Source organism: Sinocyclocheilus grahami, unplaced genomic scaffold, assembly GCF_001515645.1.
Source record: "Sinocyclocheilus grahami isolate Dianchi unplaced genomic scaffold, SAMN03320097.WGS_v1.1 scaffold195.1, whole genome shotgun sequence".
Classification (NCBI taxonomy): domain Eukaryota; kingdom Metazoa; phylum Chordata; class Actinopteri; order Cypriniformes; family Cyprinidae; genus Sinocyclocheilus; species Sinocyclocheilus grahami.
The window spans coordinates 1,190,648-1,215,882 of NW_015505374.1; the positions used below are offsets into that span (position 1 = coordinate 1,190,648).

At 38.9% G+C, this 25,235-nt stretch overlaps 3 protein-coding genes across 8 annotated transcripts in view; 1 reads left to right on the top strand and 2 right to left on the bottom strand.

Moving 5' to 3' along the window:
* The window catches only part of LOC107595025 (protein FAM219A-like), an 8,592-nt gene extending 1,959 nt beyond the window's left edge, over positions 1–6,633 (top strand). Inside the window, exons 2-6 of one of the 6 annotated variants that reach the window (XM_016285294.1) lie at positions 2,204–2,306; positions 2,444–2,546; positions 2,636–2,716; positions 2,797–2,872; positions 3,881–6,633. In XM_016285294.1, the coding sequence (XP_016140780.1) occupies positions 2,204–2,306; positions 2,444–2,546; positions 2,636–2,716; positions 2,797–2,872; positions 3,881–4,039 (522 nt within the window). In that variant the 3' untranslated portion in view covers positions 4,040–6,633. The remainder of the gene's footprint in view (positions 1–2,203; positions 2,307–2,443; positions 2,547–2,635; positions 2,717–2,796; positions 2,873–3,880) is intronic. The other 5 variants (XM_016285296.1, XM_016285295.1, XM_016285297.1 and 2 more) reach the window with 5 other exon arrangements.
* On the bottom strand, positions 5,611–9,138 carry LOC107595023 (Krueppel-like factor 9). Its single transcript, XM_016285293.1, has 2 exons — positions 8,256–9,138; positions 5,611–7,478 (listed from the first exon to the last, which is right to left on the bottom strand). Exons 1-2 carry the CDS (start codon positions 8,638–8,640, stop codon positions 7,201–7,203), a joined length of 663 nt encoding a protein of 220 aa, XP_016140779.1. The 5' UTR covers positions 8,641–9,138; the 3' UTR covers positions 5,611–7,200.
* A 7,364-nt stretch (positions 9,139–16,502) lies between these two features.
* LOC107595026 (transient receptor potential cation channel subfamily M member 3-like) overlaps positions 16,503–25,235 on the bottom strand; it is a 93,384-nt gene continuing 84,651 nt past the window's right edge. Inside the window, exons 23-26 of the mRNA XM_016285301.1 lie at positions 20,766–20,916; positions 20,324–20,517; positions 19,801–19,933; positions 16,503–18,849 (exon numbers count right to left, since the gene is read on the bottom strand). Of these exons, the coding sequence (XP_016140787.1) occupies positions 17,346–18,849; positions 19,801–19,933; positions 20,324–20,517; positions 20,766–20,916 (1,982 nt within the window). The 3' untranslated portion in view covers positions 16,503–17,345. The remainder of the gene's footprint in view (positions 18,850–19,800; positions 19,934–20,323; positions 20,518–20,765; positions 20,917–25,235) is intronic.

Genomic DNA, 25,235 nt, shown 5'->3' on the forward strand with positions numbered 1-25,235 from the left:
GATCGGAGAAATGACAAACAACAAGTGCTACTCTGATGATTCAAAAGCGAGTTTTGAGCAGTGTAGTGGCAAATTCTTTAAATATGAAAGCTTACTTACAGTCTGTGAGTTAGAACAGCCGGCATTGTAGTCTACTCTACCAGGATCAGGAAACAGTCCTCCATAAAATGTGCTGCAGTCTTCACGACATGGCGCAACAACAATACTACAGCGAGAATAAAAGTTATGCCTTCTTTCTTTGCGTGAACATTTGGGCGGCGTTATGCAAATCTTCCCACACAGTGACGTAGAGATGTGGGGGCGTGTTAGAATGAGCTGTTTTAGGTAGGTGTGGTTGACTCTTAACTTTTATAAAGAATATCTCTTTGGATTTGAGACTTTAGTCTTTGCAACTTTACAGATCTTCTTTATGCACCAAGAGCTTGTAACACTCCAAAAAGAAAGGGAAAAATTGAAATAGCATCATATGACCCCTTTAATCATATATTTAAAGGTTAAGTATGCAGTTTTTGCTTACCTGTCGAGAAGTAGGCCTTACTCTGCAAGTTCGGCGTCTCTATACTATCTAAATCCTCCATCTTGTAAAAGAGCCACCCACCAGTGTTTACCGTTGTTTTACCCCTTTGTTTTGGCAAGTCTTGCACTTTCTGTAACCGAATCTGAATATTATTATAGATTAAATGCATCAGTCACGGTCTCACACCGGCTAAAGTAAACACCCCCTGGCTCAGCCTGCTACAGTAGCCACGTCCCAAACTCTCGCTATTGGTTGAACTGGAAAGAGATTGACGGATCTGAATGGACTGCTCTAAATGTTTATAGGGTTAGTGCACCCAAAAATCTAAATTCTGTCATTAATTACTCACCCTCATGTCGTTCCAAACCCGTAAAAGACCTTCGTTCATCTTCGGAACACAAATTAAGATATTTTTGATGGAACCTGAGAGCTTTCTGACCCTCCTAGAGAGCAACGATATTACCACGGATCAATGCACAGAAACGTAGCAAGGACATCGGTAAAATAGTCCATGTTACATCAGGGGTTCAACCGTAATTTTACGAAGCTGCGAGAATACTATATGTGCTCAAAGAAAACAATAATAACATAATTTATTCAGCAATTCTTCTCCCCGAGTTACCGTCTTCCGCCATTTTCTTCTTCTTCTTCTTCTTCTTTGGAATTTTTGGCGTATTCCGCACCATAGGCACGCACTTCCTCCATTTTGGAGAGTACCCCGGAACACAATCAACATAATCAGCATTGTTTATGTTCAGCATGCGTACGCTTTATCTTTAACATAAGACGGTAACTCGGGGAAAAGAATTGCTGTATCAATTATGTTATTTTTGTTTTCTTTGCGCACAAAAAGTATTCTTGTAGCTTTGTAAAATTACGGTTGAGCCCCTGATGTCACATGAACTATTTTAGCGATGTCCTTGCTACTTTTCTGTGCATGGTAATATTGTTGCTGTCTATGGAGGGTCAGAAAGCTCTCAGATTCCATCAAAAATATCTAATTTGTGTTCTGAAGATGAAAGAAGGTCTTACGGGTTTGCAACGACATGAGGGTGAGCAATTAATGACAGAATTTTCTTTTTAGGGTGGAGTAACCCTTTAATGGTGCCTGGGAATGTTTACTCTTTTTTTTGGGTGCTAAACCCACGAATGAACAATACACTGGGTTAAGAAAATCTATTTTAATATAGAAAAAAATTCTTTAAGGTACCAATACCAATTGTGGTACCATTTGTTTGGTTGTGACACACTGATTTGGTGTATATTATATTATATTATATTATATTATGATGAACAATACAATATGTTCCGTTTTTGCGCTCAGTGTATCAAAAATGTGTTGCACTGTACCAATTTTTTTTTCATCCTATTTCCACTTTGAATAGATTTAGGCTTTTGAAATTTTGAAATGATTTGCCACAATTCTTGGCCTGTTCCATATTTGAAGCTGGCAAATTGCTCCCTTTGCTTCTGAAAATGATGTGTTTCCGTTCACATCAATCCCAGGGTGTCATAATGAGCTGGGAGAAATCAAACAGTAGAAATAAAGTAAAGCTTTGTTCATCCACATTGATCAAAATGGACAGAGCAAGGCTCTTGTCAAGAAGAACAGCCATCAAATAAAATTGACTTAATCGATAAAACTAGACTGCCTTGACACTTCATTCTTTTTTCCCCCTTTCCCAGCAGGATCCAGCATCATCGACTACATCAGAGACAGACTCAGATACCAGGGAGAGTGAACCTGCCACCCTCAACTATAAACCTTCTCCTCTCCATATGAAGATAGGTGAGTTGTGGGATTGTTTATATCGCCAAATGCCAATGCTATGTTTTTATTTAAAGCACTTTTTGCAATTGTGTGTTGTTTCTATGACATGGTTAAAATATAAACATGTCTAATATTGTTTTTTTTGCTCTGTAAAGACAAACAGAGAGAGTTGGTTAGGAAAGCATCACTGAAAAATGGCAATGCTGGAAGCCCTGTCAATCAGCAACCCAAGAAAAATAATGTGATGGCCAGAACAAGGTACAAACGAGAGAAAATGATCACAGTCTTCACTGTATACATAGTCTGTTTTATTTTAAAAACCTATCTCTATTTCTTTTACCATCCAGGCTAGTGGTTCCCAATAAAGGCTACTCTTCTTTAGACCAGAGTCCAGATGAGAAACCTTTAGTTGCTCTAGACACAGACAGGTGCGCTCTTCACTCATCCTTTACTGACTGATTTACGCCCTCATTGGCCCCAGGCCTCACTGTTTTCACTTGCCTTACAGCGATGACGACTTTGACATGTCTAGATATTCCTCGTCAGGATACTCGTCAGCCGAGGTGAGGTCTCTAAGGGAACAGGTACCTATGAACTCTGGTTAATGTCCTAAGCCCCATACCACAAGCATCATGACAATAGATTTCCTTCTCAAATGTCACTCACAATCTTGTATGCTCTAAATTCCCTTTTGTCTTAAATGTCTCTCTTTTGTTTTCCTTTAAAGGAAATAGCTCACCCAAAACGAACATTTCTAAACATTTACTTGCCCTCAAGCCACCCAAGGTGTGGATGAGTGTGTTTCTTCATCTGAGAAATGTAGCATTACATCACTTGCTTACTAATGAATGGGTGTTCAAACAGCCGATGAAAACATCACAAGTAATCCGTTAAGATCTTGCGAAAAGCTGCATGTTTTTAATACACTAACTCATCATTAAGACGTTTTTAATGTCAAACCATTGCTTCCAGCTAAAATACAAGTCCTCTATCAATAATATTGCTTTGTCTAAGTCATCTTGTCTGAAGCAGGAAAAAGTATGCTCACATCAAGCACCTTTTGCAAGCAAAACAGTCCAAAACAATTTCAAACAAATATAACAATTCCACAACAATATTTTGGCCATAAACTATGGTTTAAATAATGAATTTGTTTATTACAGACATGCAGCTTTTTACTTCACAAGACTTTAATTGGTGGACTGCATGTGATTATGATTTTTTTATTAGCTGTTTGGATTCTCATTCCGACGGCACCCATTCACTGCATTTCTCCAAATCTGTTCCGATGAAGAAACAAACTCATCTACGTCTTGGATGGCCTACGGATGAGTACATTTTCAGCTAATTTTAATTTTGGGTGAATTATTCATTTAAAGGTCACCATTGCTCATTTGTTGTTGCTAATTATCTTCATGTTGTTGTTCATGTCATTGATTCATTAAACCAATAAATGTCCCAATCAAGCTATTGAACCAACCCTGTTGTCTTATTAATCTAAACTGCTGCCAGGAGTATTGAATTCATTCATATGATTTAATTAGTGGCGGTTATGCAGCCCGGCCTGACATGCTGTCCATTGCTTCCTGCAGCAGATAAACCAGGACCTGAACATCCAACTACTGAAAGATGGCTACAGGCTGGATGAGATCCCTGATGATGAAGACCTGGACCTCATACCACCCAAATCCATTAACTCAACCTGCATGTGCTGCCAAGCCACCTCCTCCACTGCTTGTCAAATCCAGTAAATCTGTCACCTTTTCCCCTCCCTGTGCTCCCTCTCTCTTCCCCTCCCTCGTTCCCTTTCATAACCTCAGATAAGACATCTAATCAATATTACAGAGGGAAATGTACAGAAAATGTTACGATGAACATGGTGTACAGGAAATTGTGAACACACACACACACAAAACACATTACATGAGCTAATGCACACACATAGACACATTTACTCTTAACATATGATTATTAACATGACTATTATTGGTTGCTTCCTCCTATGGCAGGATATGCACTGTTTGCTAATACGCTAGGAGAGTCTGCTCACTTTCACCTCCTAGCTGGCATTGTGTTATACTGTACAAGTGAACGTAGAACAAATAAAGCATTCAGATGGTGAATTAAAAACAACTTGATGTTACAGAGAAATTCTCTGCTTTCATGTTGCACTCGTTGCATTAACGTTGTCGTTATGGTAAGATTTGATTTCCGTACGGATCTGGTTGGATGTTTATTGTTCATGGCTGCTATTGAGGCTATACTTGGATTCGTTTCTGTTGAACATTTTGCATGTTGGTGCATTCGTACTGCAGCGCTAACAGTAGCCTTGTCTGGCATGCACCTGGGCATCACACTTTTTGTTTACTCTTGATATCTCACACACGTTTATTTAATTGAATCACGTTTGAAGCTACGCTGGATTTGAGATGCGAATGAGTCATGAACGAAAAGGAAAAACGGCAACCCTTTTTCATTTGATTGGTCAAGGTTTCACAGTAACCTCTCACAACAGATGATGAAATGATTACATGAAGACCTTTCTGTCTCTCAAAGCAGTTTTTCAAAGGTCAGAAATCACTGGGTATGATTATTAAACTGTTATGACATTTTGGAAATGCAGTTTCATTTCTTGGACAGAATGACCAAACATATTAGATATTTACACTTCCTGTAAGCTTTCTTAAAATAAGTATTGTTTTATTCTGGAAGATGTTCAGATTTCAAAGACTTGAAGGCACCAAAGAATGTTTATGCGCCTTGTTGGAATCTATGTTCATTTTAATTTAGCATTTTATATGCATACCACCGATCAGGATACATCACTGAATTTCATGAAAATCAGTTGAGGGCTGTTTAAAAGCACTGTTTTCTGCTGGTCTTTGGAACTAAACCTAGAATGTTAATGTTGCTAAATTGATCAAATCCCTGACATTCATTATTGTTATTATTAAAAATGATTCAAGCTGTCAATGATGAACCCGCACTGTTCATCTACACATGAAATCCTTTTACAGATTTTTCCCGTCCATTCAGCTTTGAAAGCCAAACACATTTTATGTTATCTTTTCACTCTACTGTCTTGATCAAGAAACTGATTTCATTCGAACTGCTCATATTCACTCTTTATTGCGTTTTAACTATGACTAAAATAGTGTAATGACCTGATGTATTCAATTCAAAGCGTAATCAAAGGTGAGCGTTTGTTGGACAAAAGCTGTGTTTTTATGTTATAAATATGTTAATTATGTGAGAAAGTCCATTTATGTATTAACAATGTTGTCATTGGTTTCAGTGATATCAATAAAAGCAGACCTGAATGAACTTTTCTTTATTTTAATTAATCCGCTACATACATAATTTATAGGTTATGAAAGCAGCTGAATGTTGCATAAATGATACTGATGGAAAAGTACAGCACATGTATGTACAACGCTAGTGGCCTGTAAGGTCTGTAAGATACAGATATACACATCACAACACTTGCATTCACACTACACAACTGAGAAGAGTTTTGTAAATTACAGCAAAGTACTTCTCAGTAACTTGCTAATTTCATTCTGCAATCTAAGAGTTCTTAAGCTCAAAACAAGGCACAGGTTGATAAAATGACAGTATGTTTCAAATAACCTGCTTCTTGAATTCAGGCTCACAACCTACTAAACATATGGAACATCTGAACAATAAATTAGCACAGATACTATGTGACAATAAAAGCCAAACATCTGTTGATCTGTTATCATAACATAAAAATCTATACAATTGTTATTGAATAAAGATCCAATAGATGCATTGATTGTTGATTCACATGTAAAATTCAGTTTGTGCTTGTGTCTTTTAAAACACAATGGCTGATCATTACGGTAGATTCAAACTAAATCTAGATTCAAATTACATTTGAGTATTTCAAGTAAACAGCTGAACAGTGGAAAGACTTCTGAAGTCAGCTTGTATGAAAATGAAAAACCCATTCACAAAACTAATAAAAGACTATGTTACTCAAGTTCACTGATTGATTGTAAATACTACAGGCTGCTAATAAAACCATAGGTAGTGGAAGAAATATACAATCTTTGTTCTGTCTTTTTCAGCTGTGCAGTCATGGATCTAAGGCACAGCTTTGTGTTTTCCCATAACACACCTATAGATGGCGGTGCTAAACTATTAATGAGTGATTAAATTCTGTTAAGTCTCACTACACTTCACTATCACTTGTGAAAGCTGATAAAAAAAGTTTCTTAAAAGTGTTCTGAATAAAGAGAATTTTCAATGCTGTACATTAAATAAGTTACATTCTTTTGCATAACTGAATAGAATATGCAAATAATTACGATTGTTAAAAAAACCCCACAAAAGCTTGTTTGTGTCACACGATGCAAAGTTAATCTCATAAGTACCCATCTATTTTAATATCATACAAATACCATCTTCAACACTGAAGTCAACCGCTGTCCCCGTAAACAACACAAAAGAACCAAAAACATTCATAGCGATTACTTTAAAACCCACTTCCAATAACTGGACCACTGCAAAATTTGACACTTCAAAGTGATCAATAAAATGTGTCTTGGTTTCAGCATGCATAATATAGTTTCATTGTTCAGAATATGTTCACTTCCCTTTGTCACAGTAGGTGTCTAATAAATCCCCTGGCTCCTCTGTATTGAAATCAATGTCATATCTGTGATATGTGATATAAATACCCCTATATATTTGAAATAATCCTCAGAGTAAATGTTCATTGTTTCTGCCTGAATCTGATGATTTCTGTCCATTCCATTGAGAAGTGCATGGAGAACTCCAGCACAGCATATTTTGTATGTCTCCATTATGTAACACCTGAAGCTCCAAGATCTGAGCCTCAGGAAAGAGAGACATCCAAAATGTGCAGTGGGGGGGGTCACATGGTTGCTCAAACACCAGCAGACACGTGATCGCTGGAGCCAGAGGACGATGTGGATGTTGAAGAGTGCCGTCTTCGCCCGGCGGGACCCTGGAGCATGCTGGGGTGGAAGCCAGCGTGTCTGCGGGCGTGCTTGGTGAGGTGATCGCTTCGCATGAAGCATTTGTCGCAGAGCGGGCACATGAAGCGCTTCTCCCCGGTGTGCGTGCGAAAATGTCGCGTCAGTTCATCCGACCGCGAGAATTTCTTTGCGCAGCCTGGCCAGGTACACTGAAAGGGCTTCTCACCTAAACACACACACACACACACACACAACGGAGCGAGAAATTTAAGACTGCTGTTAATTTCAGCCTCAACTGAGAAAGACAGCCAGCAGCAAAAAACTAAACAAAAAAAAACAATCGGCACATCTAGATTTTCCCCATGCATGTAAGCACCTTCAGCGGCGTTTTGGCAACTTGTTCGGTTTGCGTCTATGATGTCTGGGCGGAGCTGCGCTTGGCTTCAGTGCTGCACCACGTGCCCAATGTTTACAACTGTGGAATCAGGAGGTGTGTGCATCGCGTCACCGTTGCGTTGTTAGGCTATTTTAGTGCGTGTCGCATTGAAGTATGCGGATCATCAGGGACCAGCGGCCATAATATACTGAGATTAGACTAATTATAGAATAGAAAAGAATAGAATAAAATGGGACAGTATAGAACAGACATTGAATTCATGATGCATAAACCAGAAGGCAGTATAAAATGAGTAGAAATGACACCTGGCTACTTCTAGCATGTTTTCCACACGATTACGCAATTTTTTGATCACACGGTGTCCTGCGTAACAGTGTGGACTAAGCAACATGTTTGCTCACACTTTAGATTAGTAACAGTGTGTACTGTTCCGCCCTCGTGTGTACCCATGAGCGCTCCGCCTGCGGTTACACCCACCGTTACATGAGTGGCAGTTCCCAAAGCCGAACCGTTCCCCAGAACAGGCGTAATAACAGACTGCAATCCGAGTCGAATCACCGCTGTTAGTTGATTTACTGTACACATAAGCATGTTTCTTTTTCTTACCGGTGTGTACTCTGAAGTGCGCCTTAAGGTGGGACGATTTGCCATATATTTTCCCACAGCCAGCATAGGGGCAGCAGTGTCTCTTCTCAGCGGATGCACGCAGTCTGTCGCGGTTCCGTGTCCTTTTCCCCCTGCTCGCGCTCTGTCTGCATTTCTCCCGGTTTTCCTTCACGCCGGGTGGATTGTTCGCATCACTGTTCACTATGCATTTGCCGCTGATGCCGCTCGGGATACACTGATTTAAGTCCAGCAGAATCATTGCGACCATTAACAGAGTCCGGCTCTCTTGACTTTCTTCAGATCCCTCCTCGCCGGCTAGTTTGTCTGAGCGGTCACCGTTTGAGACCGGCCCCAAGGACCTTGCTGCAGTATCAGCGTCCGTCATTGTAGTTAGCCTACCCAAAATGTCCAAATGGAAATGGAGAAATCAGCTGCTACTGTAACTTAAACACACTAAAACTTAGGGAGCGGGATTCTCATTATATGCGCATCGGGATACAGATAACTCCGGAAAACGTGGCTTCACGCCTACACGTGTCTTTCCCAATGTGACTGGGCTGATTACTGTTCCAAGCGAAGAATACAAGCGTGTGTCGCTTTCGTCTACACTCACAAGTTATCGAATAAACATCCAGGTGCCTGTTCTCAATATTATTTCAAATACATCAGAAAGCGTGGACCTTTGCGCACTGTCACTCCCTTCTATCTTCATAAGTGCGTCAACTCTGTGCCGCTGTCATCTCATCTGAAAGATCTTCTCATCTGACAGAAACTACTTCGCGGAATCCCAAGGTGTCATCATAAAACTCGTCGCTGATTGGACACGGGGGTCCAAGAGCGACGCTTTGAATGCAGTACCAGAAATCACCGAGGTAGCATGAGATTGAGGGGTCATGGATCCAATAGTCTTCTGAGTATCAGATGAGGGGCGTGCTAACATAACAGGAACTAAGTGTAGTAGCATGCCCTCCTCCAGCACCGGTGCACTCAATGCACTGGCTGACACAGTTGTTTCTAAAAAAAAAAAGTAGTAGACGTTTGCATATAAGAATAAGCATTTACAGATTTATGTAGTCACTGGATGTAAAAACAACAGAGTGAGTCAGTTTCACATTGTATTAACAGACACCATGCAGTGAAAAATATATTAACATAAGCGTAAATACAGTAAATGCTGTAAATCATATAACAGAGGTAGACACTGCACCCAAAGGAGCTTTTTCATTTGTAAAAAGAGGATTTTTAAAGAATATATATATATAAAACTGTTCAAATGATTGAACTTTGCCTCACAAGGTCACGACCACTTTAAATGGAAACAGTAATATCCATTTCCTCGAAAAGGGACCCCTATCTGCCGTCGACCTGAAATGCATTCTTTTATCTCAGCTTTCAGGGGAAGCTGGTCGCATAGAAGCATTGAGCAATTGATGCCTAACACAGCAGACTAGAGCAACACGTTTCAAATCCTTTCTTTCGATAAAGCGTGCAAGCAGAGGTTGTGCTGCCCATGCATGGCTTATAGAAGTTTTGAGGCGGGCCCTTGCGAAGGGCCGTTGGAGAAGGCGAAATTAGCCAATGAGAGCAAACGTTACACGACTCTTTTCGGAGTAATCTCCGGACTCACGGAGGTTCACACTGAGAGACAGTTCTAGGAAAATATGGGAACAACACTTGCGACCCCATTTCAAGAGTTTATCTATAGGCATGATGCCAAAAAGCGTAGCCACGTTTTGCTACAGTAGAGAGAACAACACCAGACTATCAACAATCCTATTAACACACACTTAAGCAGAATACTCTGTAAACATCTAAATAATGAGCATTTCATATATCTGATGTTTCTACACATTTCGTACCATAAAACTTGTTTATTGCTATTATTATTAACTTGATGGTACGCTCTTGACAGCCTAGGAAAAGCCTTACTTTTCTTAAGTGTTGCCAGACATGGGAATTGTTTTGTTGTACTATTTGAAAGACGACGCATGTAAACAACCTACATGTTAACTCGTGTAATAAATCATCTCGTTTCTAACAACGCTGTCAATACGAGATGGGTCACGTTGTTGTTGTTATTGCGCTCTAACCAGACCCCCCCCCCCCACCCCCCCCCCCCCCCCCCCCCGCCCTTTTTTAACAGAATGTACCGTGAACTAGAAGTGAACTTGAACGCCTCCCTACGATGCAGAAAGCACAGTGCCAGCAACTCTTCCGCTCTAATGCAGAGTCACGCTTATGTTTCCGATCTCAAGAAGGAGCTGTTCTGTGGAATTTCGGGATGTAGGCTACAGTACTAGTAATGTTACCTACCACTGAAGCTTCAAAGCGCGTTTCGAGTAAGCAGCGCAATTCCTCACGAAGCTCTGTCAAAGAGTATACATATATATATATATATATATATATATATGTTATTGTTATATATATTGTTATAAATATATATTTTAAATGTGTTACTGTAAGTTGGTCAAGCGCGACTGGCTCTTATTATTCTACGGCGTTGTTGTGTAGTTTACAGTCCAAAATGGCGGCGGTACAGTCACGTCATGGGCGCAACTGTTGCTATGGAGCGTTCTATTGAGTTTCGCCTCTTTGGCTCTGTGCCGGAGCGCCTAGTGTTTTCAGAGAATCACGTGATCAACGAAAAACGAAGCCTCACTTTCTGTCCAATCACGTGCGCGTGTCGGAAAGTTCGCAACCCCAGATCTTACTTTACCAGTAAGTTTTCATTCAGACTTATTCAATTACATTTTTAAAATACCCAGTCATACAAGTAATATGAAGAATAAAAATTATTTAAAATAATAATAATTTGGCATATAAAATTAATATAGGCCTATGTGTACGTTATTCTTCTATTACATCATATTAATATTTATATTGGCATTTAATGCCACAGTTTAATAGGTAAATTATTTTATCAGAGAGAAATTCACACACACACACACACACACACTGTTAGGCTTTTATTTGTGCACGTTTTATTTGTGCAGTCGATCTATGGAATTTGTGGTCGCTGCTTCGTCCTATGGCTACGAAGTGTCTTTGACAGGCTTTTGGCTGCTATAGTTTTTATTAACCACCAGATGGCGCTGTTTTTGACACTCGCGAACAGTGTTGCCAATTTAGCAATTTTGTTGCTAAATTTAGCAACTTTTCAGACTACCCAAGCAACCTTTTTTTCCAAAAGCACCTAGCAACAAATTTAGCAATTTTAAACATTTATTTGGCAACCTTTAGCAACTTTTGATAAGTGACTCAGACAATAAAAAGGCACACATTTTCCATCCAAATTACACAAAAAGAGGAAACCACAGATGCCTAGCAGTACACACATCACGAGAATTGAGTTAGCTGCTATTTGCAAGTGTTCAATGTAATAATAATAATAATTCAATAATTTGATAATTGAATAATTGTTCATTTATGATACACTTTGTTAGTAGCTTGTACCTGTGATTGTTGATCAGTTAGTATACTGTAAGAAAAATGGAAAATCTTTCAGGACATTATCCATCATTCTTTGTAACCCTGTAACCTGAAAACACAATGCGTAATTTAAAATGCAGGTAAAACACCATTACGGAAAATTCGTTCATATTAACATAGTAGATTGTGCCTTATTTTTACAGACTTTTCTTAGAGTGTAGCACACTAACTAACTACTAATACACTGCTTAAAGCATATTAGTTGAGAATGTGTAGAGTTTACTAGCTACTAAAAAAACTTAAATTGTAATCATTCCAAAATGTGTACGTTTTCAATAATTCAATGTATTTAAAAATACAGTTATTTATATTTTAATATTATATCATGCATATTATTTTAAAAACAAATCTAAATGAACATATATAAAATATATTTTTTGCTGAGATTTGATGATGTGACAATTTTGCAGAGCAATGACATCACAACGTCATTTAGCAACTTTTAGCAACAAATCGACCTTCATTTAGCAGCTTTCTCTGAAAATGAGTTGGCAACACTGCTCGCGAAGCTTTGAATCTTTTCCCGAAACAGTCAGAGGAAAGCCTCAGTGCTTCTTGAGGCTTCATTTGCCCATCACTACACAGTACCAAAGCTACTAGTAAAGATGCAAGAGGCATACGCTCTGTAGACAGGTAATTCTCGAGACATGGGACTAAATAGGCCAAGTAAATAAAAATCAAAGAATTATTTTGGAATCATTTGTTCAACGTGTTCGCCTGTGTTTGGGTGCAACCTCTAAAACCATCTAAAATGACCACACTCACCAAAGCCTGTTGAACTCGACGAAGGCTGAAGTAGACAATTGGGAGCTGTGAAACTTTATACATGCTTCTATTTTTCAACATAATAAACCAGGTGCCATTCTCTGGAAATAATGTGACAAGCTCTTCATAATTACACTGGAATTAAAGTAAACGATAATAAAAATGAACCACAATGATGTTTTGAATTATATATATATATATTCTTTTATTTGTTAATACATGCCAAACGTCTTATTCACATTGAGGAATACAGTATACACATTTGTATTTGCATCCAAATACTTAGCCTTCTACTGTAGGACAAGAGTCCTCGGATCCCACTCTGTTCTCTCATCTCTCAGCGCTTATCTTTTGGAAGAACAACATGCATTTTAAAGACACTAAGTAAACTAAGACCTTTCCGTTCAAACTACAGCATTATTGCAGAAAACATGTGCTTGGACTTGTTAGCAGACAAGTGCTCACCAATAAGTTTAAAAAGAAGTGGAGGGGGAAACTTGACTAAAGTGGTATACAATTCACAACCTTTTATGCTACAGTATAGGAAAATATTAAGAAAATACTGTACATAAAGTTATAAGTCGTCATATCATTTTGGCACACTGGGTAGGTTGTCATAGTGTAATGTCTTCTATCAGACACACAGAAACGTTCTCGTAAAATCCTATCATTATATTAAACTCGTTTTTTTTACACCCACAGAAAGATTTACAGATCATATACAGAACATTTACATGTGGAAAAACAAGTCTCATAAATATGCTTGCTCTTCTATCCCAAACAAAAACTCTTAACAAGAGAGCAAAATAGAGGATAGTGAGATAAACTTGCATTCAGTAACTTAGAAGATCAAATGCCCTCTCCATCTTCTTTTGCTGGAACCAGTCCAACAAGAGGGTTTGTTAAAAGACATTATCCAAAATAATACAGCATGTTTTAAGGGCCCATGTATTGTACATGTTCATTTCACCTCCAATTTAAGGCTCATTGCAGTATAATCACCTTGTAGAAGTGTTAGCTCCTTCCCTGTGAAGGACAGCAGGCCCAAATAGAAAATCAAGCTCGAAATCATACAAAATGAAGCAAATCTGATTAACATAGTGAATGTCGTACTAATATTGATATTAAGATCATTGGATATTTGAAAACCACAGTGATTAAAATGACTGCTATGCACAAAAAATAAAATAATGTCTTTTAGTATTTCGCTTTTGGTTCACATACAGTACAAGCTCTAACACCAAGTGTACATTTCTACATCTCAGAACACTGTGACTGTAATAAATGTTTTCAAATCTCCTAGCAGTATTGCACATCGGTAAGGCAAATAAAATACATCCTACGAGTGATACATGTGGTGCAAACGGAATGGCTGGAGTAATTCATTTACTAAAAAGTGACTACATTGAATAGTACACTGGATTTATGCCAGAGATACGAAGCACATTTGTGTATTGCTTTAAACTGCATTGTTTCATTTGATTTAAGTTAAACAGCCATTTAAAACAGAGTATTGTCGAGTAGTAGACTATTATGTTCTACATAGGAGGAAGTCGTGGCCTAATGGTTAGAGAGTCGGACTCGTAACCTAAAGGTTGTGGGTTCGAGTCTAGTACCGGCAGGGATTGTAGGTGGGGGGAGTGAATGTACAGCGCTCTCTTCCACCTTCAATACCACGACTGAGGTGCCCTTGAGCAAGGCACCGAACCCCCAACTGCTCCCCGCAGCAAAAATGGCTGCCCACTGCTCCGGGTGTGTGTTCACGGTGTGTGTGTGCGCACTTTGGATGGGATAAATGCAGAGCACTAATTCCTAGTATGGGTCACCATACTTGGCCACATGTCACTTCACTTTAATTAAACTGATTGATTGATTTATATGCCATTTTTTTCATTATAAACAATAAACCAAACATAAATATATATCTTGATTAACCATAAAAGAGGAAGAAAATTGCCAAAGCATATAACTCGCTGAAAATAGAAGAGAATATTATGTACTAGTGTTTTATTATGTCCTTCCATAATGTTAACATATTAACAGAGAAAGACATATTTAACATTGAAGGGGTCCCTGTCTCAACTGCGCTGATGTGCTTTTAATATCTTTCCAAATGAAACACTGCACTATCAGGTTGATTAGTGATGAGACTGGTGTGCATAATGAACTCCTGCTTTAAAGTGCATAACACTTCTTACTAATCGACCCGACTCTCTGTGGCGTCTTGCATAGCAAGTCAACATATATTACCTGTTCTGTGTAAAACAACATACACTTATTTTTGCTTTTAAATCCAGATTTGAAAGGTTCTCTATGCATTTCCAACAGTGTGAAAGGTATGTTTGGAATGGCATACTATCACACTACTATATATTTTGCCACTGCAGCACTTTTTTGTATGAATGGGAATACTTAAATTACCTGCTACCTGCAGGATACAACCTGAACACACTGCATAATACTGTAGGCGACAATTCAATGTGTTTGACTGTTCAATTGGAGTTTAACATTTTGACATAAAATTGAGTTAAATAGGTATTTCCAAATTGAACTTGCAATATAGACAAGTTTTGTGACAATGCAGCATACTGCTGTTTGAAATATTTATCATCATATACTGTTTACTTCTTCCACATACTATTATTAAATAGTATGCAGTATACAGTTTATACAGCGCAGTTAGCAGTAAACTAGCATTCCATACCAAACATGCTGTTAGTGTAGGGTTTAGCTGGTTACTTTTTTTTTTAGATATACTCAAATGGGTGCCCTGCTGTGATATATTTTGAACAATACAAACTACAAAAGACAAAACATGATCATTTAACGCTTTAAAATCTCTTATCTGTTTAATAGTGAGAGTGGAAATTTTGCACAAACGTATGCTGTCTTCAGACACCTCATATAATGTTACTGTCTGCTGTATGATTATGAAGCTTTTTGAGTGCAGATGTATACACCCACATGGGCCGAGAAGTATTTCAAGGCTCCAAAGGGTTAATCTTGTCATCATAAAACCAATTATACTCTACATTCAACATTTTAGGGAAGATATGTGTATGTTCAACTAATCTAGTGTGTGGGTTGACAAAACAAATCTTTGTATACACAACAAACTTGAGCATTAAATTTTTGTAACTGTCAAAAGTCCTGTTTTCATTTACGTTTCAATTGTTTTGGAATTAAACCATCACTCTATCTGGCCTGTAGAGATACACAGTCTATGAAGAGAGTGCATGATTCATGCTGTGTCGAGGGTGACTCATCTAAGCTAAAACAGTTAGTTGCATTGCAAGGTTGTGTTAAGGCCTGTTCACACCAACACAAATGTTCAGCACAAAAATTCAGTTTCAAGTGCAATTTGTCTTTTCAGACCTATGCAAAAAATGGCAGGCAGGCTGAATGAAAATACAAAATCATTCCCTGACAGTAGGTGGCGCTTATAAACAAGGAGAAAAGTTACCCTGGTACATAAAATGCTTTTTTAATGAATACTTCTCATTTCTGAAGCTCACCTGTCACATTTTTTTCATGTTTTCAAACAGCCATTCAAATATTTTTTTAAAGGGGTGGTTCATTGCAATTTCACTTTTTTAACGTTAGTTAGTGTGTAATGTTGCTGTTTGAGCATAAACAATATCTGCAAAGTTACGAAGCTGAAAGTTCAATGCAAACGGAGATATCTTCTTTTAAAATTCTGGCAGTTTAATGCCTACAAAAACGGCTGGTAGGGACTACAACAAGTTACTTCCTGGGTTCGTGACATCACAAACCCAGATAAACCCCGTAAAAAATATATTCATATATGAATCGCGATTCTGTCTTCTAATGATTCTAATGGATTCACAAGTTTCAAAATCAATGTTCTAAAGCAGCGGTTCCCTATTTCTGAGGGAAGGGACAGAGCGGTGTGGAATAAAGGTAAATTATGTGAAAAATAATGCGTTTTTTTTTTAAACAAAGCATTAACACATTAGACTGCACCCCATAAACACAATCAAGCCTAGAAAAAAACAGTGAACAACCCCTTTAATTTGCTATGGTGTTTATCAAACAACACCAAATACAGGAGTACAAAGCCAAAAGGTGGTTCCAAAGCAACAGTATATATCAGAGGAAGGATCTGCAAAATAGTCTGTTGCTGAGCGCCATTAAAGCCAAGGTCGCACTTTGAGTGTACAACATTTCTTCAGACACTACAACTGTCGTGATATGATGTCACACTCTGAAGTGTCTTTTAAAAATCTTAAATTCAACACTTAAAAATTTATGTTCTTTTAATTCAGCTACAAGGTCATGCCATTATGTTCCGATCTTCTATTTGTTGCATATCAGAGTTAACCAAACTTGAACTTGGGAAGTCAGTGGAATGAAAAGTTTATTGTGACCACCCCTTAAGTTGTAGTTTATGTAACAGCAGTGGCTGTGGGCATGTGACCAAAAAGCTTATTGGTTGGCCAGTTTTTGTTGTTGTTGTTGTTGTTTTTTTGCTGTGCAATCAAAAAGATATTGGAAGTTCACTCAAATGACATTTTTTTTCATACTGAACATTCATTTTAGTGTTAACAGGCCCTTAATCTCAAGGTTTTCACCTCAGCTGGGAACTAATGTTGGCCTAAGGGCAGTGGTCATCTTCTGAGTCTATGAATTCTAAAGAATACTTTGCATTGCAGTGTTATAACAGAAAAGTTGATGCCCATGATAAAACATTCCAGTGTACAGCTAATTACTCACTCAGACAGTACTAATTAACGGACTGGCCCTTGGATTTTAAACGAGGTAGAGCCATCCTACAGGAACTAGATCTACAGTGGCATCACTACTGGTATGCCATTATCACGTGTAATTGTGTCTGCCGTCAAAACTTTGGAACGCTGAGGGTTTGGCCAGTTTCCTCATGGACAGCGAGTCTGTCTTACCCTCCAGCCTTGCCCCGGCTCTGGCCTTCTGGAAAGGATTCCTTGAGCTTCCACGACCCTTGTCCATTCTCTCACTAATGGAGAAGCTCTTTCGGGAGTAGATGTTGGAGTGGGACTCCTCCGAAGAGGAGCAGCTGTTTGCTCGCTCTAGTCTAGAAATCGGCGAACAAAATGGGCCCAGCGCGAGGCCCAAGCCCAGGTCTGGGCCTGTTCCCCCACTGCTGCTTTGACCCCCCTTACCTGTGTCTGCTGACCCCTCTGCAGGTTCCTCCGGATCAGATTCTGCGTGACTGAGCTCGGCGTCTCTCTCGGGGTGTGAGACGCCCAGGTCCTGGGGCTTATCGAACGTGAAAGAGCCACCGGGGGAGTCAGACCTCTCTGGGACAGGGTAAGGGGTAGAGACGCAACGGGTGTCGATGCAATCGGTTATGCTGGTATATTCGGCCGCCTTCACCTGCACGCCCATGCCGCCATAGTAGCCACGTGACGTAAACATCAGGCTGTGCGACTTAACCAATGGCGGCTCGTCTAGAAACAGAGGCCCTGCTGCAGACAGGAAGCGGCTGCTCTTGGACCGCTCGAGAACGCCAGCCGATGGTGGCGGCGAGGGGTCCAGGTCCCAGGGGGGCAAGGTATCCGGCAGCAGGTGGGCAGAGCAGAGCGATAGGTCAGCGGCGGCGCTGTCCTCAAACAGGACCGTACCATCCGACTGTCTTTCGCTGCCCCCTGCCCTTCTGCTGCAGTCCCGCCCCCCTGAGAGCACCACCTCCATGATCTCAGAATGGAGAGATGAGTCTCGAGCAAGAGATGGAACTGTCCGGACCGGCTCCAAGAAGCTCTCATTGGGCGGGACGTCCTCTGAGGCAGAAACATAGATGTCTATGCAGGAAGAAGGGCGAAGCTGCTGCTGCACAGATAAAGTATTCAAAGGTGTGGGCTTGGACTCTTTGGGACCTGCTCCTGAGGACACAGACTGTGAGCTGTTGGCCCGATGGAGGCTGAACAGTCTGTCTTTAAAGAAGCCTTCTCCTCGATCTGTTCCGCTCCTATCTTTGGAGGAGTGGCTTGCGTAGAAGGAGTGACTGCGGACACGTGGGGCCAGAGCGGTCGGAGATGTAGGGGAAATGGATTCCTCACCACCCTGCTCCAGAGACTCTTGTAGCCTGTAGGAATTGCCTTCTTGGCTGTTGAAACTGCTCTGGCGCAGGATGTAATTTGTATCTGTGCAGTCAGATGATGTCCTGGACCGGGCTTTGTTGACTTCGCCTCGATCCATACCAGCAACTCGCTCCAGTGCCACAGCAATGCGCCCGATCATCTCCTCCATCTGGGCGAGCCGGATATCCACAGTCTGCAGGGACGCTTTCATGAAATGTTCCCTCTCGTTCACTTCCTCCAGACGCATCGCCATGTTCTCCACCCTGAGTGATCAGAGATTAGACAATTTCATGAGTATTCCTGTGACCATTTACGAAAATCTACAACTATTAACTTCACATTACAGTGTTTATGTTACACTAAATATACTACTGTTCAAAAGTTTGGAATCAGTATTTTTTAAACAATTAATACTTTTATTCAGTTAGAATGTATTTAACTGATTCAACTGAAATAGAATTTCACAATATTACGGTTTTTACTGTATTTTTGTTCAAATACTGTAAATGTAGCCCTGGTGAGCATGAGAGGCTCAAAAACAAAAATCTTACCAACCCCAAACTTTTGAACAGTAGTGTACATAATTAAGTGCTTATTACTAGTGATGAACATTAATTTATTTTATTTATTTATAATTAAATAGTATTTGTATGTGTGTATATTTGAATGAAAACTGGGGTACAGGGACCCCGGGGGCCACAAGAGGGTGCTAAAGGGCTTGCCAAAAATTTGAGAGAAAAGAAAATAGTTTACAAAATGAATTTTCAGGGTTCTCAAAGTTAACCTGTCACACTTAAATATTTATTAGATATATATATTTAATGCACATGGAATGACATATATTTGTGAAAAAAACTTACAAATAAATCTGAACTGAACTAAAAAGTTTCTCGTCTGGTTTATCTAAAATTACTCCAATGATGGTTAGAATAAAAAGTAATTCTAATTTTAATTGGCTTGGGCTTTAGTGACCATGTAAAAGCCAATTAAATAATTCTGAACACAACTTAATATTCTTAATTTTTTTCTCATAAACCATACATGGGTCTGTATGCAGAAAAAAATATATAGCTGCCTTTATATTTTAGGAAGGGGATACTTTGCAAGGGGGTGATCATATTTGAGGGTCTTTGCCATAAAATGCTTGAAGACATCTGGTTTGAAATACAGTTTAAAGTGTTAACGTTCTTTTGTGTTGTCTGAAATGTTGTAACCTTTCAGATGTCACACGTATCCTCTCATCATTGGAGGAATTGAAGCGGTCATCTTTCTCTCTGAAATACTCCTCCATGCACTGCTCTTCAAAGTCATGTACCTTCTTCAGTTCATCTTCCGTAATGAAGAGCTCTGTGGGGGGAGAGTTTTTTGTCAGTCACTTTTTCATAGCATAACAGTGAAGTCCAAGTGTTTTCTGTCTCATTTAACTTTGATTTTTATTTGAACATTTTTAAACCGTGTCTTCAGCACACTGTAATCCAGTATATTAGTTTCCATACCTTATTAATATGCAGAATGCATGCTGTGCAACTTTTGCACAGCAATAAGAGGCACAAAAGTTAATGATTTCGAGCAGAAATGTCTCACTATTACAAAACAATCATGTTTGGTATCAAAGAGAATCTTTAAGTCGACATGAGTTGGTTTCACTCTCATTAGCTGTATGATCTGAGAAAACAAAATGACTCCTGCTGTCATTTTGAGGCTTTCAGGATATTACAACAGCATTTTATCACTCACTCAGCCCATAGTCCCGCTCATCCTCATCATGTTTCCTCCAGCGACAGCAAAGGTGTTTGAGGACCATAGTTATGTGGCTGAAAATGATGAGAGGAGGAGGAAGGACAGGACGTTCATGGAAGGTCATGATCAGCTGGTACCTCTGGAACTTCCACACCTGGTTGGAGATGGACTTCACTTCAAAGAATGTGTTACTGTGAGAATAAAAGACAACATTGTTTTAGTCAGCTCAGCTTGAAAAAATGCGCTCATTAACCCCCCACAGTCTGTTTGCTGACTACCTGATGCATAGTGCAAACAAATCTGCAAAGCACTGGAAAAAACTTCATTGCACCATTAGTCAAAAGGCTGGTATTTGTAAGTAATAAGTAATATTTTGTCTTTAAAAGGTTTGTCCATTGTTTAGAAAACCACATAAAATATAAATATTAATTCAACTTACTTAAAGACAGCAATGAGCAAATTAACCAGAAGGATGTTGGCCACCAGCAAGTAGCAGGCCATGATGGCGGGAACAATCCAAGCACCGGTTTTGCAGGGTGGGAGAGGCACGATGACTCCTTCCTCTGTGGTGATGTTCTGGCCACATGGAGCTGTTAAAATAAACATACAACTGAGTGTTGCAGAAATTTAAATGAACAAACAACTAGCAATTACGGTCACTTTAGAAAATAGACAATCTCTCTCTCTCCCTCTCTGACACATGCGCAAAAACACCAAAATCAAAGAACCAGTCAAAAGTGGGTTGTGGATAAAAACTGAATGGAAAGACTATATGCACCGAGTTGTGAAATTCAAATATATTCCATATGTCAAATTGCATCCCCAATATATTTAAACATATGCAATGTTTAAAATATATTGATATTGAATGTACAGCAGTCTTTTTGATGGTTGCTTGTAACGCAGGTTAGAATGTATTGACAATACATCATACGTTTTTTCCAAATGGGATGGTTCAGTTGCTGTAGCTTTCAAAGAGAGGAAAGTCAGTCAGGTTCATATTAATTTACATATTTGTGAGTACATTTACTAGTTTCAATATTTAAAATCACACTCAGAAGCCCAAAGTGAGAGAACTGAAGTAACATGGGTTATCTTAAATTCGCAATTCTTTTTCATAACATTTTTTTTTTAATTCCAAATTTATTCTGCCAAAAACTCTGACAACTGAACCACGTGAAAAAACTTTCATATTGATGAGAGGAGGCAAATGCATCTTGTTGTTAAAGGATGTACAGTGGACATATGAGATGGTCTTTCCAGAAGCTTTGAGTATTTGGAGCTTATTTGAGGACACGCAAATGGGCACAGATGCTCATGCTTTATTGCATAACACTTAATATCAAACCAGTAGGTTTTCCACCGGTAAGTTCAGCTTACATTGTGAAATGAGAAGGAAATTACACTGACTCTGAAGTACCACCAGAGTAATGGGACGTCAGTCAGTGCTAGCTGGCTGTGGGAGGTTCATGATGGTGACTTTAGGGTTGTCCAAGTTTCCAGTTTCCATGATAGGGTTTTTAAAAAACAATTTAGCTGGCATAGCACCTTGAACATTTGCCCCACCACGGAAACCTGGCCATTAGCCTTGCAGTGCCGTGCAGGGGTGTCACACACTCAATGACCACCAGGGGGGCGGAGATGAGGTGATGATATGACTGTGAAAGTATTATGGTTCTGTAACTGAGATAAATCTAGCAGAATTTATATATTGGAAATTGCCTATATGCGATGGACCAATGTTACGCCCAGTTCCTTGAGTGCGAATGTAATTTTCGACCAGCCAGAGTTTGTCATTCACTTTGTGCTGTAGCTTCCTACTATTCACATCTGAAACAAAGAACGAAAGCATTATTTCAGCTCTCTTATCTTTGGGCCATCCATCTCTCAGCACACACAAACAAACCATCGACAGTATGCAGACACCAAGCAAACTCACTACTTAATGAGAAAACACAAAGACACGCTTAAACTCTACAGCATACACTTCATACACAAGTCCTTGGGACTGATGCACTGCATTACTATGAGTGTACTGATTTATTTCAGGTAGAAATCTGACCAGAGAAAATAATATTACTGCATCGAAACCTGATGGGTTACAGGGTAATATACAAGTCAAACATCTTTATTATTCATAATAACCTAGAAGTAGGTAGAATCATTCATTCTGATCATAATTACCACTTTGAAATAGGCTCACCCTTTGTATGTATCTTTCTGACTGTCATTTGACTCTCTTTTATTCAGTCCAATGCATGGTTCAAATCATATTTAAAAATTTCAACTATATATTAAATATTTCACTGTTCAAAAGTTTGGGGTGAATAAGATTGACCTATTTTTGAAAGCAATTAATGCATTTATTCAGCAAGGATGCAGTAAGTGATTGTCAAAAAATTATATTTCAAATAAATGCTACTGTATCATCAAAGAATAGTGGGGAAAAAATATATATCAGGGTTTCCACAAAATATTAAGCATTAATATTAATATAATGTTAAAACATTGATAATATTGCTTAATTAAGCATTAAGCATTATTATCAGTGGTTTCAACATTGTTAATAAAAAAGAAATGTTTCTTGTTCACCAAATCAGCATATTAGAATGATTTCTGAAGGATTATGTGACACTGAAGACTAGAGACTGGAGTAATGGCTGGAAGATTCGGCTTTGACATAACATGAATAAATTACATTTTAAAATATAGTAAAATAAAAAAAGTTATTTTAAATTCTGATAATATTTCACAACAATACTTTTTGTTACTGCATTTTTGACCAGGTAAATGCAGCCTTAGTGAGCATAAGAGACTTTTTCAAAAACATTAAAACATCTTATTGTTGACTGTTAGTATCAAAAATGACATCAGAAGTACATTATACATCCCAGGGAAATACTCCAATGCTCTAACATAATTATTCTCAACTGTGAATTATTCCCACAGCAAACTTCCACGAGGGCTGCAAGATTATTTTTTAAATTATTTTTAGCTTTAATATTAAAGGGGCCATATGACGTTGCTAAAAAGAACATTATTTTGGGTATTTGGTGTAATGCAATGTGTTTATGTGGTTTAAGGTTAAAAAACACATTATTTTCCACATACTGTACATTATTATTTCTCCTCTATGCCCCGGCTTTCTGAAACGCATAGATTTTTACAAAGCTCATCGGTCTGAAAAGCAAGGTGTGCTCTGATTGGCCAGCTATCCAGTGTGTTGTGATTGGCCGAATACCTCAAGTGTGTGACGAAAATGTTACGTCCCTTACCATATTGTGATGCCCTGTCCGGCCGGAGTGACGAGACAAAACATTAGAACCCATTAAAAATGAGGCATTTGTTGCATCCAGTGGGGACATAATTAAGGATTATAATGACTTGTCTGTCTTTTTAATGTATGTAATGTATTGTCTTTTTACGCATTGCGTTGCGTATTGCGCCGCGTAAACATAAAACAATTTGTCTGCATTTGTGATCGGAGAAACGACAAACAAGAGCTACTCTACACTGCTCAAAACTCGCGTTTGAATCATCAGTGGCAAATTCTTTAAATATGGAAACATACTTACAGGTTGTGAGTCTGAACAGCCGGCATTGTAGGTTCAGGAAACAGTCCTCCGGTAAATGTGTTGCACACACACAAATATTTGGTTTGAACTGTTCTGGAACAGTGTTGTAATTATTTTTAGCTTTAATATTAAAGGGGCCATATGACGTTGCTAAAAAGAACATTATTTTTGGGTATTTGGTGTAATGCAATGTGTTTATGTGGTTTAAGGTTAAAAAACACATTATTTTCCACATACTGTTCATTATTATTTCTCCTCTATGCCCCGGCTTTCTGAAACGCATAGATTTTTACAAAGCTCATCGGTCTGAAAAGCAAGGTGTGCTCTGATTGGCCAGCTATCCAGTGCGTTGTGATTGGCCGAATACCTCAAGTGTGTGACGAAAATGTTACGTCCCTTACCATATTGTGATGCCCTGTCCGGCCGGAGCGACGAGACAAAACATTAGAACCCATTAAAAATGAGGCATTTGTTGCATCCAGTGGGGACATAATTAAGGATTATAATGACTTGTCTGTCTTTTTAATGTATGTAATGTATTGTCTTTTTACGCATTGCGTTGCGTATTGCGCCGCGTAAACATAAAACAATTTGTCTGCATTTGTGATCGGAGAAACGACAAACAAGAGCTACTCTACACTGCTCAAAACTCGCGTTTGAATCATCAGTGGCAAATTCTTTAAATATGGAAACATACTTACAGGTTGTGAGTCTGAACAGCCGGCATTGTAGGTTCAGGAAACAGTCCTCCGGTAAATGTGTTGCACACACACAAATATTTGGTTTGAACTGTTCTGGAACAGTGTTGTAAATACAACTTAACCACTGATTTCTAGTCGTGTCCATTTTTGGAAGGCCAAACAAAGTAGTTTCACTTTCACAATGAAACACACAGCGTCTCCACGACATGGCGGTGGCGGCGGCAACGATACTACAGCGAGAATCAAAATTACACCTTCTTTCTTTGCGTGAACATTTGGGTGGTGTTATGCAAATCTTCCCACACAGTGACGTAGACATGTGGGGGCGTGTTTAAACGAGGCGTTTTAGGAGGTCGTGGACGAGTCTTAACTTTTATAAAGAATATCTCTTTGAGTTTGAGACTTTAGTCTTTGCAACTTTAGGGATCTTATCTATGCACAAACAGCTTGTAACACTCCAAAGAGAAAGGAAAACTTGAAATCGCATCATATGACCCCTTTAAAAACAAAATCAAACGTTAAGAGCATAGGGTTAGATATGGTTCAGTTAAGAGCTCAGTTTCATCTTCTGCCCTGGGCATGAATAATACAACCTGATTCAATTCTACTATCATTATGCTTTGATATAAAATC